This window comes from Chaetomium fimeti, assembly GCF_033439085.1.
Source record: "Chaetomium fimeti strain CBS 168.71 chromosome Unknown B0H64scaffold_1, whole genome shotgun sequence".
NCBI classification, from domain to species: Eukaryota; Fungi; Ascomycota; class Sordariomycetes; order Sordariales; family Chaetomiaceae; genus Chaetomium; species Chaetomium fimeti.
This window is the reverse complement of record NW_026944329.1, coordinates 4,863,187-4,879,036: the sequence shown is the minus strand read 5'-3', so window position 1 is coordinate 4,879,036 and position 15,850 is coordinate 4,863,187. Positions and strand designations below refer to the sequence as shown.

Here is a 15,850-nt window from a genome sequence, read left to right as displayed (position 1 = left end):
CACACCACTTGCGCGAGCGGCGGGGCTCGGTGACGGGAATACAAAAATTGATTAAAAGTGTGTACCTGAGGCAAGAAAAATAAATAAGACGATGGAGATCAAGCCAAGGGCGTTGTGCATCACGGGGAAAGGTGCCTAAAGAGCCGCGCGGTGCCTCGGATTTTTGGTCGTCATCGCAGGTACCTTGGATGGCCCCCGCGCACATGGCAGACCCCTCGGGATCGGGAAGGCGTACGCGGACGGTGACGCAACGTCTGTAGCCAACCACCACCCAGCGCGCCTTCGCAGTCCGAAACCCGCCCGCACGGCACCCTCGGAGATACCTCACCGGCCGGTAAGCCTGCGTGTGGGCATGCGACCAGAATAGCAAGGTCCCGGCGGCTTGGGTGTGTGTTGGTGTTGGCGTTGGCGTGTTGGCGTGGGTGGTGTGGGTGTGGGTGCGGGTGTGTGTGTGATGTGCATGCATTGCGCTGTGAGACACCGAATACCTTACAAAACCTTACAAAACATCCATACATAGAGAGAGTACTATGTATACGGATTACTTCATACGGGTGTTTATTTCTAAGCTCGGACGGTGGACCACGTCTGATCCGGGCCGCATTTCTAAGCCGGACAGGGAGGGGGAGGGTAAGGTGAGGGAGGGCAGGGGCAGGGTTGCTTGCGGCCACGGTCAGGAGATCAGATGACACCGCCCACCCACCGTACCTGGTCGGGTCCGAAATGTCAAAAAAATGGGAAGTCGAGACCGAGAAAGCGCGGCGCAGGGCGCACGGCGGCGGCGTCTTCGGTAGCGCCCGTTGGGGCCGGATGAGCCAAGCAGCGTGGCCCTGGGATGATGATGGTGATGATGATGTGATCCAGGGCGGCTAGGTATTCGGGAATTGCGGGAGGCCCGGGGGGTCGGGGAGGGAGGTCCGTCGGTGATTATTCATAGCTGGCGGTGATGGTTTCACATTCGGGTTGACGATGCGGTGGGAATTTGATAATATGGTGTTACAACTTACAGTACACAACATGTAATCCGTGCAAGAGCTCCATCTCGAAGTCGACATCTCCGGAACTTTGAACACCCGCACCGTTGCTGGATGGAAATACCTCCCCTGTTACCCCAACCAACGCGGGGTTTCGCCCCTCTATTTTTATCGCCCCAGGCACCCAGGGCACCTGATTGGCGCAAGGGGCTGCGCTGAGGGTGCTGAGGCTGCTGTTAGAGTGCTGACCGGCCGTGAGGCTGAATTGAGGCTTTTGGCCCCCCCTCGATTCGGCTTCGGTTCCGACGCACCATCACACACGCTCTTTTCGGCTTGTGAAACATGCTCTGCATTTGTCCTTGTCGCCCGAAATGCGATATTTTGGATGTTTTTGATGTCACCTTGAATGCCAATTGGCTGCCACAAGCGAGTCCAGGCCATTTTGCTTCCAATCGCGACAACTCGCTTCGTCCAATCGCAGCTTTTTCCGTCGACCTGTTACACTGTCCTCACCTCACTTCGTTTCCGATGTTTCTAGAAATAATACAGAGTGGTAGTCAGGCCAAGAGCTATTCGCATCGTGTTATTCTGTACACTACACCAAGTACGGTGTATTGTGTAAACATGAAGCCTCGCGTGAGAAGGTGGCCGTGCCAAGAGGGATGATGCACCGCCCGAGGCTTGACTTTCGATTACCGCATTCGGACATGTTTTCCGAGACTTCGAGGGATCCTACACACGGTATGCGAGATTGACATCAACCGAGTAGCTTGTTGTGTATTTCCGCGTCTATTTGCGCTATACTGTAAATGCCCCGCTATCTCCCCCACGCCTCAACAGGCCCCTCGCAGGAATGACCGCCCCCGGAATCCCGCCAGAGCGCGGCGACCCAGCCTAGCAAGGGAGCAAGATGAGGCCCAAAGCAAAAGTCTATTCCCCGGGGCAGACCATGTGCTGCCCCTCCTCGTCCTCCTCCACCAGGTGTGGTCGTGGTTGTCGCTGCTACCAGAGCAGGAATTAGACATAATGAGGGGTGAATCCATCCAACGTTACACACGTGTGCACATCCAACATCCAGACATGAGTAGAAATGTGAAAAAAAAACGACCAAATAAAAAGAAAATCTGCAAACAGAACAAAAACACCCTCCAGACTCTAAGAATGAGAATAAGAAAACCACCAACCCCCAGCCCTTCCAGTTGCCTGGAGTCCCCCCCGGTTTAGGAACGCCTGGTATCATAGCCCATATGCATGTCTCGTCCCGACCTGTAGCGAAAAGAGAAAAGGAAAGGAAATAGAGAGAATACAGGAGAAAAAAGAAATAAAACAAACAGCAACAGGGGGGGGGGGGGGTTGGGTGTCTAATGGGGGAGGTGTCGTGTTGTACAATTGGGTGATGCCGCGTTCCGGATGTTGTTACCGATCCCAATGCTATGCTTTCATGAGGCCGAAAAAATTGAAATCCGTCTTGAAGATAGGGAAAGCCGTGGTCCGTCAAAATTCGTTTGTCGTGTGTCCGAACTCGTCCCGTTCCCGAGGGAACCATCGTCGTGTGCCTCGTATCCATGCGCTTTCCTCCAGGTTCCATGTCTTCGTATTGACCCAAGTACCCGTCTTCGATGACATAACTGCGTGTCCAATCCTGGTTTGGCATTCGTGAAGAGAGTGGTGTCCGACGGGAATACCGTGCCCGCTAGTCAGCTGATGGCGGGAGGAGTTGATGTCGATAGCAAGCGGTCGTAGCCCACGAAGAGGTATGAGAGCTGGGAAGGGGGCTGGGCAAGCATCGCCGACCTCACCCGGAATGAGTAGAGGTAGCCGACCCAGGCCCAGAGTTTGAAGCGTTCCAGCGGCGGCGAATGCCGAGAGTAGCAGCCCATCATCGAAGACAACACTCTTCACCGGTAGTGGCCCCGCGAGCTCTTGGATGATGAGTGCCCCGAGTAGTACCCCGAATCCGAGTACTCAGAGGGATAGGCGTAGTCGTATCCGCTGGCGTGTGATGTGTGGTCGCTGCAGGCGTATCCAACCAGGATCGTCCGCCTCTGGATGCCGTGGCCGGGTCGGCCGTAGGCGGCACACCGGTCAACGGCGTGCTGGTAGTAGAGGCATCGGCATGCCGAGTAGAGCTCGACTACCTGGTAGCACATGGTGAACGCCTCCTCTTATGGATCTTGTGTCTGCCTGGTTTGAGCTGTGGTTTGTCGAGAGGGAGGCAGCAGTGCGTGTGTTGGATGTTGTTGGATGTTGGATGTCGGCTAGCTGTAGGCGCGCGGGATGTGACAGCGGGTTGTGACGGCGGGATGTGAGTCTTGTGGTGGTGTTGGCCAGAGCAGGTGGCCGAGATGTGATGTGATGGTGTGATCGGATGATGTGCAAGTTTGTGAATGACTGGTAGGGAAGATGGGGGGCAAGAGAGCGAGAGTATATAATAAATATGAGCACCTTGAACGCGGCTCAGGCAACACTGGGAGGGAGCAACCTGGAACGGGGCAGAGCAAGACCGCAGAAACGGAGTTGAAAGCGAACGGCAAGCAAGGAAGAACGAAACAGGAAAAAATGAGTAATCAGGCACTGCACCCGTCAACGAGAAGGCTGTGATGTAGACTCATCAGTCAACAGACCGAGAGGGACCCATGGCAGCCTTATAGGCCCCAGGCGCCGGCAGAGCTCTCGCGGTGTCATCCGACTCCCGAGTACCTTGGACTGGCTGGGAGCCCTTGCGGCGTGAAGGCAGCAGTGACGCCGGACGCTCACTGCAGATGGAGTAGGGTTCCAGGTAAACCGGAGTGACTGATGACTGGGGCATCATCTGCGGCATGCAGGCTAATGCAGAGGATGCAGTCCCAAAAGAAGGCGCAGGGACGACAAGGTCGAGGGGGGGGCCTTGGGACAGGTACGGTACGGTACGTCCTCGACTTTGCGACTGTTTTGGTGTCACGGTCCGGTACCAAGTATGCAAAGGCGCAGTGGGAGGGTGTGTGGGCCGCCCGCCTGGGAAGCAGGAACGGGGGGAGCTCCCATGGCTGCAGCTCTGCGGGTTCCGATTGAGGTGTGGTGCAGCCTTGCAAGTTGCTGCTCGCAGGTGCGCACGACGCTACGATGCTAAAGTGGAGTTGGAAACCGAGGACCACCAAGGCTTCGCAGATGTGCCGCGAAAACCAGGTCCTCACAGGAGCCGACAAGGGTACCCCCCTGTGAGGACACGTCCTGGGGTTCTCGCTGCGCTGCGCTGCGCACATTGTCCTAGGGTTGTGCCCCCCAAGCACTCGCCTAACGAGTGGGAGTGCCGCAGCGCCTGAGGTGGATGCCCCAAACCGCCCAAACGGAACGCCGCGTTCTCACTGGAGGGCGAACCGGCGACAGCCCGCCGCGGCGTGACTAACCGTGCGGTTACGACCCAGACGGGAAACCGCCGAATCAAGTGCCTCCCAGCATCCATCTGACGGTCTGGCTGCGTCCAGAAATGGAAAACGGCACAGGGGGTACGCTGACGTCAAGAACGTCTGCACACGTCTCTCGTGTCGCACCTGAAACCAAGTGGTAAAGTGTCTTCGCAAGCAGCCGGATCAGCGGTCCTACAGTGTCGCTGCCGCGCGGAATGCCAAACTGTCCGCAAAACTGTCCGTCAAACCGTCCGTCAAACTGTCGAGGACTGAGGTATTGGGGTCCCGTCGGAACAACACCTGCGGCGCCGGGTCAACTTGCGATGCAGGCACACGGGTGCCACAACCTTAGTACGACAGTGACACGACGTCGACCGAAGACGGTCTGCAAGTCGAATTCGCTAAGCAGGAATGCGAGCAGCTGCGGCTCAAGCCGCCGGAAAGCCGCGATCCCGGGCGGGTTGGCTCCGTTGGTTTGCTACTTGCTCCTCTGTGTGCCGCCGTTTGGTGTGTTCATTGAATTGCCCTGACTGAAGGGCAACCCCGAGGAATCAAACATCATCCCGCTGGCTCGTGTTCGGAAGGGATGTGGCGCCTTCGGAAGGCAACCGTGGGGACCCATCCATCGCCCGGATGTGGAGAGAGAGGACTGCCGGCCGGGGTTCTTGGCAGACCGGCCCCGCCAGTTCTCAATGTAAGTGAGGCTCGCCGAACCCGTGTCCAGCAAACGGAGATCCCATGATCGCCAGCTCTGCCCATGTTCTGCCGGCGCCCATCTGCTTCCTTCCTGCGGGGCACGGTTTCCCGCCCAAGGTGACAGACAGACCGTTACGTTCAACCGTTCTCAGAACCTTGTCTGCTGAACCACCAAACGGCCCGCAACGTGGCGCGGGCTTTTCTCACCGACCCTTGCAAATCTCACGGGGTGTGGCTGGCAAGGCGCTGCACCCCCGTGACAAACCTGGCCCCCCCATGGGAGACAATCCCAGAAAGGTGCCGGGTCTCGGCGAGCGGGTCGGCCGCTGTTTCCTCGGCACGCACGGTTGTTGGTGATGGGTGTTGATGGATGTTCGATGGCCCACGATCCGGCCAGACCCCTGGGTGACGTGCTGCTACGGGGCCGAAACGGTCGCCAAGAGATGAAACAAAGAGCAAAAGGCGCGTCTAATTGGGCGTGTTTGGTTGCAGTGCCGGTGACAGTCCCTGGTGAGAGGAGACGGCGGCCTCTGCTGACAGCAGGCGGCGGCGGACGAAACCCGTTAGATTCCCGGCGCCGGCTTGAACAGAGCACGGCGTTTCGGGCGCTGGTGGAACCATCATTGGGTGGTGGTACGGCTCGTCAGGGTTTCTCGGCATCCCGTGTGTCGAGCCCCACCGGAAACCTTGAAACTGGAACCGGGGAGGTCTGCACTCTGCACACTGCCATCCACGCGCGACGACCCTCGACATATCGACCCTGGCGGGTATCTCATGCAGAGGTTTTCAAACCAATGCAATCATCTTGATCCGGCTCGTCGGGCTTGTTGAGCAGTCGTGACAAAACCGTACCTCGCCCAATGGAGGCCAGTGCTGCAGGAAGGGTTACCATGATCGCCCGTTGTGGCTGCTCCCCTGGACCGTCTGATTGGGACCACATTACCGATCTCGGGATCGGCGTATGGGGCATGATATTGTACCGTACACCGTACTGTAATACCATACAGCCCGCCTCGAAGCAGGCGTCCGCTTCAACCACATGTCTTGTGTGTGGCTAACGAGCAGTCGCCCATAACTACACGCTGCCTCAAAGGTGCGCGTAAAAGAGAATTGGGTGGTGGGTGTCGAATTGGACCCTAGATGGAACGGGAATAGAGGCAATTCGGTCTCTACGGTTGAGCTTCTCGGTTCCTTCGGGGTGCGATGACGAACGATCTGGTCACGGCCCTCCCTGACAGGGCGGCCGTGCACACCGAGAGCGGTGACGACATCCGGCACACCTCGGGAACGGAGGAGGTTGTCGTGAATGGATTTGCCAAGTCGGTAATTGTTCACCCGGCCCTTGGTCAAAAATCGATGGCCTCCCATATTGACCGTGTCCACGTCGGTGGAAGCTGTTGAGCCTTGCGATGTGCCTCGCCGGATATTCACGCAGCATTCCGCACGAGTCAATCAGGGGGCCGGATCTTGCGAGAACCCTATTCATCCTTCTCCTCGGGTCCCGCTGGCGTAGCTGATCGATTGTCGATGCCCGGTGGGACGGTCCACGATGTGGGGACGGGCTTGATGCGGGAGACTCGGGAGCCAGCCAATCGCTCGAGCGACCAGGGCCGGAACCCAGTTGTCGACCGCAGAGCTTGCGGCATTCGGTTCTGACGTTGGACCAACCATGGCTCGCCTGACAATGAACTCTGCAGTATTAGCTCCCAGCACAGCCTCGTGATGTATGACTGTGACTGGTCACCAGTTGCTTCTCCATCGGTTTGATCCCCAGACCGGAATCGCAGCGAATCGAAAGGCCCCGAATCCGGAGCTCAATCACGGCGTCGCCGGCGGGAGCGGAGCGAAAAGCAAGACTCGGAGTTCGGAAGCGCGGAAAGTGGAACTCGATCTTGAGTTTGGAATCGACGACGACCACATGACAAAACGAGTCACTCGAGCCCAGGACGAACCTGCCTTGGTCGATTGCACAGATTAGGCAAGCACTTAGGCAGCAGCCTCGTCTGGCAACACCGAGAAGGCACGTCAACGTCGCGACTGCGCAAACCGTTGAACCCGCCAAAAACCGGAACAAACTGGCCAATTCCATCGTCTTCGGTTTCCATCCGTCGTCGGGGCCCCCCGCCTTGAAGGTCAATTCATTTCATGTTTCTCCGGACCTCACGCTCAGCCACGCCCATATCCTCACCGAGTGGAGGATGAGCCTTGGGTGGTCCTACCTTACCTTTCACAACTCGTTCGGTGCCCGCCGGGATGCGAGGTAGACCTTGAAGTTATCCCCCCAACATAGGTCTCTTATTTCAGCCGTCTTGGCGGGCGATTCGGGGACCAGGCGCCAGGTTGCAAGCAACTTGAGGCGGGGCTGGGGCAATTGGATAACCGACACCGAAGACATGTCCGTTTTCCCGCAGTCGCTAGTGTTGTGTCACCACAGATGCCCCAGATCCCACAGCAAATTGGATATACTGTGCAACACTCCGGAGTATCACCGACCAGCAGCCCGGATCAAGCCCGGGTTTGAGCGGGATCCTCCCGGGCCGTGCTGCGTACCACAACACACCTGAACCACCAAGCCACCGTCGGGGCGCCGCAACTCGTACATTTCGTCTTCTTCCCGCCCTGTCACAAGTCATGGTAAGGCATTGATGGTGCATACCCCCCTTTTTTTTAGTACTCAGCGGGGTTGTTGCCCATCACCAGCCTCGGCTCTCTGTGCTACATTATTGGGATTCCTGCTCCGATCTGCGGACGAAAGAGAACCAAAAGTCTTCGTCGTGTAGGGTCGAGATTTGCAGGGTCGTGCAGGTTCGCGCCGTTGTGCGCCACACTCTCGGGCGGCAGATATAATGTCATTGTTTCTCGCAGGGGTCGCCCGAACTCGTGACACGAACGTCTGCGCTCCGGGACGTGGAACACGAAGGACAAACCAGACGAGATAGGGCTGAGTTGGCCCCCAAACCCTGCCCCCGCGGTACCCTCCTGTATTCACCATCTCTCTCGAGTTCGAATCGACCGCGTTTCATATTGACGAGAATGAGGGAGCCCTTATCGTGCCGCCTAAAAAATACGAACTCCATGGATGGAGGATCAGTCCGGAATCCCTCAAGACGTCACCGGGCAAGCGACGGGGGGAAGCCCGCCCGGAACCGAACGCACATTCCCGGTTCCTACGTTCAACCGACGGGACACCTACGACTGTGCCTCGCTCATTGCAGACCCTACGGCGTCTCGACATCAAAATGTTTGCCCAGGTAGTCTATCAATGGTAGGCTATATCTTTGCGTCCGGATGATCTTCTTCCCGGCGTTGTGCAAGGCTTTTACGTACACTGTGATAAAGGTCCCATCATACCATATGCACCTGGATGGAAACACATGATCAGTGACTCAACGGTTTGGTAAATTACAGTTTAGCGCCGGGGGCGCATTCCTCTACCAATGGTCAATCTTTTCTTTCGTCATGTTTGGCTCCATGACCTCTCACGGCTGTCTGAACTTCACCTTGCTCGAATATGACCGACGGTTTGTCCTATAGTCTTGGGCCTCCTATCGTATGTCTATTATTCCATACTTCCAAGGAGATCGTATAAATGGACAGACTCATATTGTCCGGTGTTGGCAATGTCTCCCTTCATTCGACACCTATCCGTTTTGCATTATCCCACAATCGTATACAGTCAAAAGCTATAGCAAAGAATCTCTAGCATCTTTAGAAAACGGCTGTGTTTCTGGGAATGATACTGATAGGGGGGTAATCTGCGGCGGGGATCTCACCAGGGGGCGAGACGCGTACGAACGTCTGCCAATAGCGGAAAAAGGCGGTTAATATTGACAAATGATGTAATCGGGGGTGAACGCGGGGAGAAGGAGGATGGATGGAGGACAAACTTCGATGCCTTCGTTGGTGCCAACCTTGGGGTGCGGCAAAGGGAGTCACCTGCTTCGTAAGGCGCACTCACAACGCCCTTTCAGCTCCCATGTCCCACCACACCTAGATAGACCCTTCGGTCTACGCTCTCGACCCAGGCAGGTACCGGTACCCGCCGCTACATTCCCAGAGCCCCAACTGCCAGACGGAGCACGCCAATATACATGCGGGCGGGACGGCGCGAGAGGCGCGAAGGACTGATCCTCGAGGATCCTCCGTTCCGCAAGGACCCGCTGAGCCGTCGGCCTTGCTGCTCCTCGCGGAGATATCACCGACCGGCTCCCGCCGGAGACGACGTACAACTAGAAGATAAGCTTGGGCATCATCCCTCAATGCGGCGGTCGGCCTTAGCCGCGGCCCTATCTCCGGAAGCCGCCGTGCCCGAGACGAGAGCAGGAAGGGAGGGAATCACGAGCCAAGGGAACCTAGGGCACAGCAGCTTCGAGGTCGTCTACAGAGCCTGTCGGATAAAAAGCCGGTCGGGTCACACAAGAAAGTAAATAGACGCAGGCAACGACCCTTCGGTCTCGGCCCCCGATTCCCTCCGGCCCCCTCTCGCTGGTGTGGCGTAAAGGCCCTTTACTCACCCACTTCACTCCTCCCTCCCTCATCTCTTGTGAAGGCAGAGAGAAGTCTGCCCATTGAGTGACGACCCGCAGATGAACGACAAGATCGGAGCCAAGTGAACAGCGTAGTGGATACGGGAGAACCCCAATAGTGTAATGTAATAACGTAGGCGCAGTGTACGACACCGCATCATAATATCTAGTAACATAAGAGCGCGACAGCCGCAGTAGGTAGCCACAGACGCAAACAGCAAACCAGCCTCCGACTCCCTCCCTTCCCTCCCTCCCCCCATCCAACCAAGCAATCGAAGAGACAAGGAGGACAGGCCCAAGACAAAAGAAGAACCAGGAGTGTGTATAACGCGCAATGCCATGCAAGAGGTGCTAGAGAGAAAAAAGGAAGGCTGAACAAAAAATGTGGTATCATCATCCGTTCATCCATCCGTCCGTCCGTCCGTCTCAACCATGAACCAACCCAACCCAACCAACCAACCAACAACCAGCCAGCCAGGTAAGGGGGGGGTCAAAACGTCAAACCCATACACAACACCAACAACACACAACACACACGTCTACACGACCCTTCCTCTTTTCCCAGGTAGACATGACTCCGTACGCCTCATAAGGTACCCCACCCCCAACAAACCAAACCCCATCGACCAAACAACCACAAGGACATCATCCTTCAAACACCAGCCAACACCACCACCACCACCACCACTCCCGACCACATCCCCCCCTTTCCCCGCAAACCAGCCATGCCATGCCATGCCATGCACCCACCCACCCACCAATCACAACAACAACGCCCCACCGCACCCCACCTAAGCACGCCGACTCATAGCCGCCGTCGCCCCAGCAGCAGCAAGGTCCTGCTTCGCGACCCCAGCACCGCCAGCGCCCAGACCGGTCGCCATGCTGCCGCTGACCGTCCGCGCGGACGCCCTCGGCAGGTTACTATTGCTCAGCGAGCCCGGGACGCCATTGTACGCGGCGTTCGCGCCGGTGCTGGTGCGCTTGGCGCCGCCGCCGCCGCCTGAGGAGACGCTCATGCCCGACACGCGGCGGGTGGTGCCCGTGGAGGGCGGGACGTTGGACTTCCCGCCGCCGTGGACGCTGAAGGCGCCCCCCGCGGCGGCTGCGTTGTCGCGGGACCGGAGGGAGGCGGTGGTTTTTGCGGCGGCGGGGGGTTCGGGGAGGGGCCGCGGGGCGTTGAGGCTGTTGATGCGTTTGCTGGGGGAGGAGTCGCGGATGGCGCGGGGGACGGGGACCGAGGTCTTTTGGCCGGTGATGAATTCGTGGCGGATGGCTTCTTCGGGCTTCATGCGGCGGTCTGGGTCCCAGCGGAGGCAGCGGGCGATGAAGTCGAGGAAGGCTTCGTCGTCGCATTTGAGGACCTGTTGGAGCGTCTTGGACGACGGGCGGCGACGGCGGCCCTTGGATGAGACGGTGAGGCGCGGCTTGCCCATGCTGTCGAAGAACAACTTCTTGCGGGTGGACTTCTCGATCAGGTGCTTTTCTGGCGGGCCGAAGACTTCCATGATGCATGCCAGCTGCTCCTGTTCGTTCTCGCCCGGGAAGATGGGCACACCCGTGTAGAGTTCAGCCAGGATGCACCCCAGCGACCACATGTCGATGGGCATGCCGTAAGTCATGCCCAGGATAACTTCGGGTGAGCGGTAAAATCTGGACTGGATGTACGTATATACTTTCTCGTTTTCGAAGCAGCTCGAGCCGAAATCAATGACCTTTATCTCCGTGTGTAGAGGATGCCGTAAAAGGATGTTTTCTGGTTTCAGATCACAGTGGATGACCTTGTGTTGCTTGAGCAAGTTGAGAGAGCTGAGCATCTGCTTTGTGAACCTGCGAATCATCTTGAGCGAGAAGCCCCGGAAGGCATTGGACTTGATGAACTCGTAAAGATTCATATCCAGGAGTTCGGTTGAGATGCACAGGTGGCCACGGAAGTAGAAGCTGTGCGTGAAGTTCACCATGCTGTGTTTATTTTGGGGGTCCTAATATGCATTGTTAGTTGCATCAACAAAGATACCGCCTTCCACCATGGACTTACCCATTCTCTCAGCTTCTGCAGGATGTTCACTTCAACCAGAGCCTGCTGATGGAACCGCTTCTTGTTCCGGATGATCTTGACCGCCACAAGAACACCCGTCTTGTGGTCGATGCAGCGAACCACCTGCCCGAAGCTTCCCTTCCCGAGGACGTCGATGATTTCGTACCGGTAGGAAAGATGATCTCCCGGAACAATGGTGTAATCCCCACGCTCGTCATCATAGCCAAAGTTAGGACCGTCGGACTGGGGGTCCCCAACAACCTTGGCCGCATTTTGCGTGCCACAAAAGTAGACATCCTTGTAGTCCACGATCTCGCCCCGCTCGTAGATGTTGAGTACGGCAATCCGAATCGCTTCCTGAGGGCTAACACGCTCTTTGGCACTGGCACGCTTGCGGAGCGCATCCAGGGTCCGGGCTGCCAGTTCCGTATCTTTGCGACGCATCCCGAGCTTCTTCATTTCCTCCTCGGCGATCAGGTCGTAGTTGTCGAGATCGCCGGTCCAAACATCGTGGTGCCGCAGCACGGCGGTCGACGGCCTAGGCTTCAGAATCCGCTGTACCACGGACGAATTATGAGGAATGGCGGTGCGCTCAGAAACAGTACCAAGTGTCGATTCCTTCTTCGCTCCGCCATCGCCGCGTCCGCGCTGTTCCTGTGCCACAATGGCGTTCAGGCTTGAAGCTGAGCTCTTCCGCCTTCTTGACTCCAGATACCCTCCTGTCCCGCTCGACTTGGTCGACGGGGTGGGGCTTGGGGGTTTGGCGGCGGGGAGACTGTTCATCGTCGCAGATGCGGGAATCCGCGGGGGTGGCATGGAATCGTGCTTGACGGGTTTGGACTCGCCCTTCTCACCCTGGGGGTGGTTGCCGCCGTTCTTAGAGGCACTCCGCTTCCACGACAAGCTCAGTTTCCTCCTTAGCGAGCTCATGGAAGAAGGGGTTTGGGGTTCGTCTGGACTGGAAAGTGGAGGCGGGGATTTGGGTGGCTTCGTCTTGGTGGTCTTCGGCGCCCGGGGTCCTGACGGTTTGGCGTGTTGATGGGTCGGGGCTGCGGCATCTGGAGCCGCGTCGAGTGGCGCGGTGAAATCGCCGCCTGTTTTGGACCTCTTCAAGAACGCCGCTTCCATATGACCGCCCTTCGGCAGCGAGGTACTGAGGAAGGGGGATGGTCCCGATCTCTGCTGTCCGTTCTTGACGGCCATGAAAGAATCAGTTGAGCTCGCGGGTTCCTGTTCTGGTTCCGGCGGTGATTCCCGCCTGGATCGGTGTACCGAGGTGCTGCTTCGCAGGTGCTGAACGTCGGACCGTTCCTGAGGCCTCGACCTAGAAAAGAAGGCGCCTTTTGACGCCGTCATAGGCGTCGTCGGGGTCTTCACGATTTGCCTAGACGGTGGCGGCGAGAGGTTCCTCTCCGAGGAGCCCTGTTCCTGGAGCGCAGCTATTTTGGCCGCGGTGGGAGTGCTCAGCGGGCCCAGCGTGATGGGTGGAAGTCTTAATGGTTGCAACGTCTTCTTGGACTGCTGCGCCGGCGCTTTTGTTTCCATATCCAACTTGGAAGTATGAACCGACTTGCGATTGCTGGGCCTGCGCTGCACCTTGCCCGACGCCCCTTCGTTGAACGCGGCCGACATGCTCCCAGTCGAGGTGCTATGAATGCTGCTGGCGTCAAACGCCAGGTTGGACCTTCGCTTGTCAAAAAAGCCGGGGTCGGTAAACGCCTCCTTCGGTGATTCGTATGCCTTGGGTATCGCGGGGACCGGCGGAACATATTCATCGTCGTCATGGCTCGAGGAGTTGTGAGTGGCCAGCGGTTTCGGCGCGGGCAACCGCGAGCTAGCAGTTTGCGAGTTGCGCTGTTGGACCGATGCGGTGGATGTCCGTACTGTCGTGCTGAGGCTGGCATTGGAGGCGACCGAGAGGCCAGAACTGTAAGACTTCCTATTTGGGTCGGGCGTCGTCCGCGAGGAGCAAGGTGTCGATATCTTCCGCGGGAGCATGGAGGGAGAGCGAGATGCAGAGCGGACATCGGCGGCTGATAGCGGCGGCGGGTGTGGCAAGACTGGGGTGGGGATCGGACTCTGAGAATGGTGTAGTGACAGCCGCTTCATCCGCCTCGTGTCGGTAGGGCTAATGGTTCTCGCGCCCAGGCCTGTAGCATGTGGGAGTTGAGGTGTGCCGGGCATCATCGACATGCGCTTCGAAGCAGCCTGGTTCGAGCCTTTGGCGGCGGCCCTCGGCGATCGAGGCAATGACGTCGATAAGTGGCTGGGGTCTAGCGACAGACTGTTCGTGTCTGGGGACAACATGGCGTGGCTGGCTCGTGCGGGGGGCTGCACAGATCGCGCCTTGGAACTTCGCGAACTGGCCTGAGCCCGCAAAAACTCACCCGTGGGACGGGCCCCACTATCAATGGAAGCCCTCGTCGGAGGCTCCAGCCCATTCCTATCTGACAAGGATGTCACGCTGGGTCTCCGCTTGCGAGGTTCAAACTCGGCTCCGAGCCCGACATCTCCGGTCGACTTCCTGGGAGGCTTCGCGATGCTGGCATTGGATACCGGGGGGTAGTGGTTCTGACGGCGAGAGCGCATGGCGGCCGGGGCAGTTGGGGCATTTGGCACGCCCGGGTTGCTGGGGGGCGCGGCCGAGGTCAGGCTCACCTGGCGGCTCGAGGTGCTGGGCCTCCGCAGGATGGAGCCAGTTCGCGAACGCGTGATAGCGGGTTGCACGGGAGCATGGTTACTCGTGGCCTTCCGCGTCATGTCGGGACGTTCCACCATGTTGTGTCCTGCGAGAGCGTTGCCCCCCAGGATGGGCCCTTGGCCGGTCGGCGACGGGAATTGGGTCAGCTTGAAGTCTGTCGAGGCCGACTCCAAGCTGCTTTGCAGATCGTCAAAGCTAACGGAGGGGAGGAACTCGAACGAGCTGGCGGGATCGGTCACGCCGTCGGGGAGGCCATTTCTGCCGCCAAACGAGAACAAGGAGTGATTGTTAGAGGACGAGGCGCTGAGCATCGGAGCGTCGGTTGTGGGTCGGTGGAAAGAGCCGATCTTGGTGGGACTGGCGTTGCGAGACCTCCTGGATTGCAAAACGAAAAGCAACGTCAGCAAACTCGTTGCACAAGGACATCGGGTAACGCCCAGACGGGCGGATCAGATGACGATGACGATAACGGTTACAATGATGGTGATGGGCGAGAGGGGAATTGGGCCCTTCCTTGGGGAACGGGGGGGTGCAGCGTACCTCGGAGGGGACTGGTTTTCCCGTCTGGGCCCAGCGGGAACGAGGCGCTCTCTGTTCATAGGGGAAGCGCACAGCGCGAGATGGCGGTCAGAGGGAGCAGCGAGGCTCAATGAGCGCGACGTGCCGGGATGGCGGCAGCGATACGACGGGGAGGAGGAGGAGCGGAGGCCCGGCGGTGTCGGTCTCGGTCTGGATCCACGGCGCAGAGTCGGACCCCAAAATCCAAAGGGAGTTCCACGTCCAAAGGCTCAGTCCGGTCAGGGAGCTGAGAGCAATCGGAGGGTTACCTCATTCCGGTAGCGCGATGCAGGAATCGAATGTGTCGAGGCACAGGTTGTTTTGTGGGTGGGGGGAGAGCTGCGGTGCAGCCCGGAATGGCGTCTCGCGTTGCTCGTCGGTTGTCGGGTCGCCGGCAAGGCGTGAATTGGGACAGAAACACAGCTTCCAGGTTGTCTCTTGCTGGGTTGCAGGATGATTTTGGCGGTGGGTTGGTGGGTCCCTGGGTCCCTGGGTCCGCAGTCAAGGGTGGTGCACTTCTTAGGCGGTACCTGAACGGTACGCGACAGGCGCAACTCTCAACAACCGCATTTTTCACGGGGCAACAGGCAGACCCCAGAACCCAGGCGTGGAGCGTGCGTTCAGGGGCCCCATTGTCAAGTGGAGTCAAGAAAAGGAGACCGGCTTCCAGATCCAATAACTTTAGGACAGCAGTGCTGTTCTGACGAAGACTTGCAGACTGCCCGGAGAGTCGAAAGCAGAACAGTCGGTAGTTATCCTCCCTGGTGCTGGCAGGAGCTCTGTGCGGCGGTCCGTCTGTCAGTTTGTGTAATACCGCCACGTGCAGCAGAGTGCCATCTCCTTGCACGTTGTAACTATATCTATTCGTGTTTGTTGTTTAACTGGTTAGACGTTGCGCAAAACATAGGTCGGCAGTCAATCTGGACACTTTAGGTTGTATTGCTCGTGTCAGATCGGATAGGAATGGTGAT

At 58.1% G+C, this 15,850-nt stretch overlaps 4 protein-coding genes across 4 annotated transcripts; all 4 read right to left on the bottom strand.

Annotated features, from left to right (window-relative positions):
• Nucleotides 1-1,749: 1,749 nt before the first annotated feature.
• On the bottom strand, nt 1,750-2,332 carry B0H64DRAFT_383353 (uncharacterized protein). The gene has a single exon (XM_062802946.1). The coding sequence runs from the start codon at nt 2,212-2,214 to the stop codon at nt 1,792-1,794; it is 423 nt and encodes a 140-aa protein (XP_062664892.1). The 5' UTR covers nt 2,215-2,332; the 3' UTR covers nt 1,750-1,791.
• Nucleotides 2,333-2,750: 418 nt separating this feature from the next.
• On the bottom strand, nt 2,751-3,250 carry B0H64DRAFT_37022 (uncharacterized protein). The gene has a single exon (XM_062802077.1). It carries the CDS (start codon nt 3,122-3,124, stop codon nt 2,873-2,875), a length of 252 nt encoding a protein of 83 aa, XP_062664891.1. The 5' UTR covers nt 3,125-3,250; the 3' UTR covers nt 2,751-2,872.
• A 401-nt stretch (nt 3,251-3,651) lies between these two features.
• On the bottom strand, nt 3,652-4,305 carry B0H64DRAFT_37020 (uncharacterized protein). The gene has a single exon (XM_062802076.1). The coding sequence runs from the start codon at nt 4,214-4,216 to the stop codon at nt 3,728-3,730; it is 489 nt and encodes a 162-aa protein (XP_062664890.1). The 5' UTR covers nt 4,217-4,305; the 3' UTR covers nt 3,652-3,727.
• Nucleotides 4,306-10,182: 5,877 nt separating this feature from the next.
• On the bottom strand, nt 10,183-15,049 carry B0H64DRAFT_36986 (uncharacterized protein). Its single transcript, XM_062802061.1, has 3 exons — nt 14,862-15,049; nt 11,621-14,696; nt 10,183-11,564 (listed from the first exon to the last, which is right to left on the bottom strand). The coding sequence occupies exons 1-3, from the start codon at nt 14,918-14,920 to the stop codon at nt 10,374-10,376; spliced, it is 4,326 nt and encodes a 1,441-aa protein (XP_062664889.1). The 5' UTR covers nt 14,921-15,049; the 3' UTR covers nt 10,183-10,373.
• Nucleotides 15,050-15,850: the final 801 nt, after the last annotated feature.

Bases quoted from the DNA above. Each gene is read 5' to 3' on its own strand.
- B0H64DRAFT_37022 (XM_062802077.1), bottom strand. From the start codon at position 3,124: ATGTGCTACCAGGTAGTCGAGCTCTACTCGGCATGCCGATGCCTCTAC.
- B0H64DRAFT_36986 (XM_062802061.1), bottom strand. From the start codon at position 14,920: ATGAACAGAGAGCGCCTCGTTCCCGCTGGGCCCAGACGGGAAAACCAG. The intron at 14,697-14,861 runs GTACGCTGCACC...TTTGCAATCCAG, and splicing joins GAAAACCAGTCCCCTCCGAG to GAGGTCTCGCAACGCCAGTC. The intron at 11,565-11,620 runs GTAAGTCCATGG...AATGCATATTAG, and splicing joins TGCAGAAGCTGAGAGAATGG to GACCCCCAAAATAAACACAG.
- B0H64DRAFT_37020 (XM_062802076.1), bottom strand. From the start codon at position 4,216: ATGTGCGCAGCGCAGCGCAGCGAGAACCCCAGGACGTGTCCTCACAGG.
- B0H64DRAFT_383353 (XM_062802946.1), bottom strand. From the start codon at position 2,214: ATGATACCAGGCGTTCCTAAACCGGGGGGGACTCCAGGCAACTGGAAG.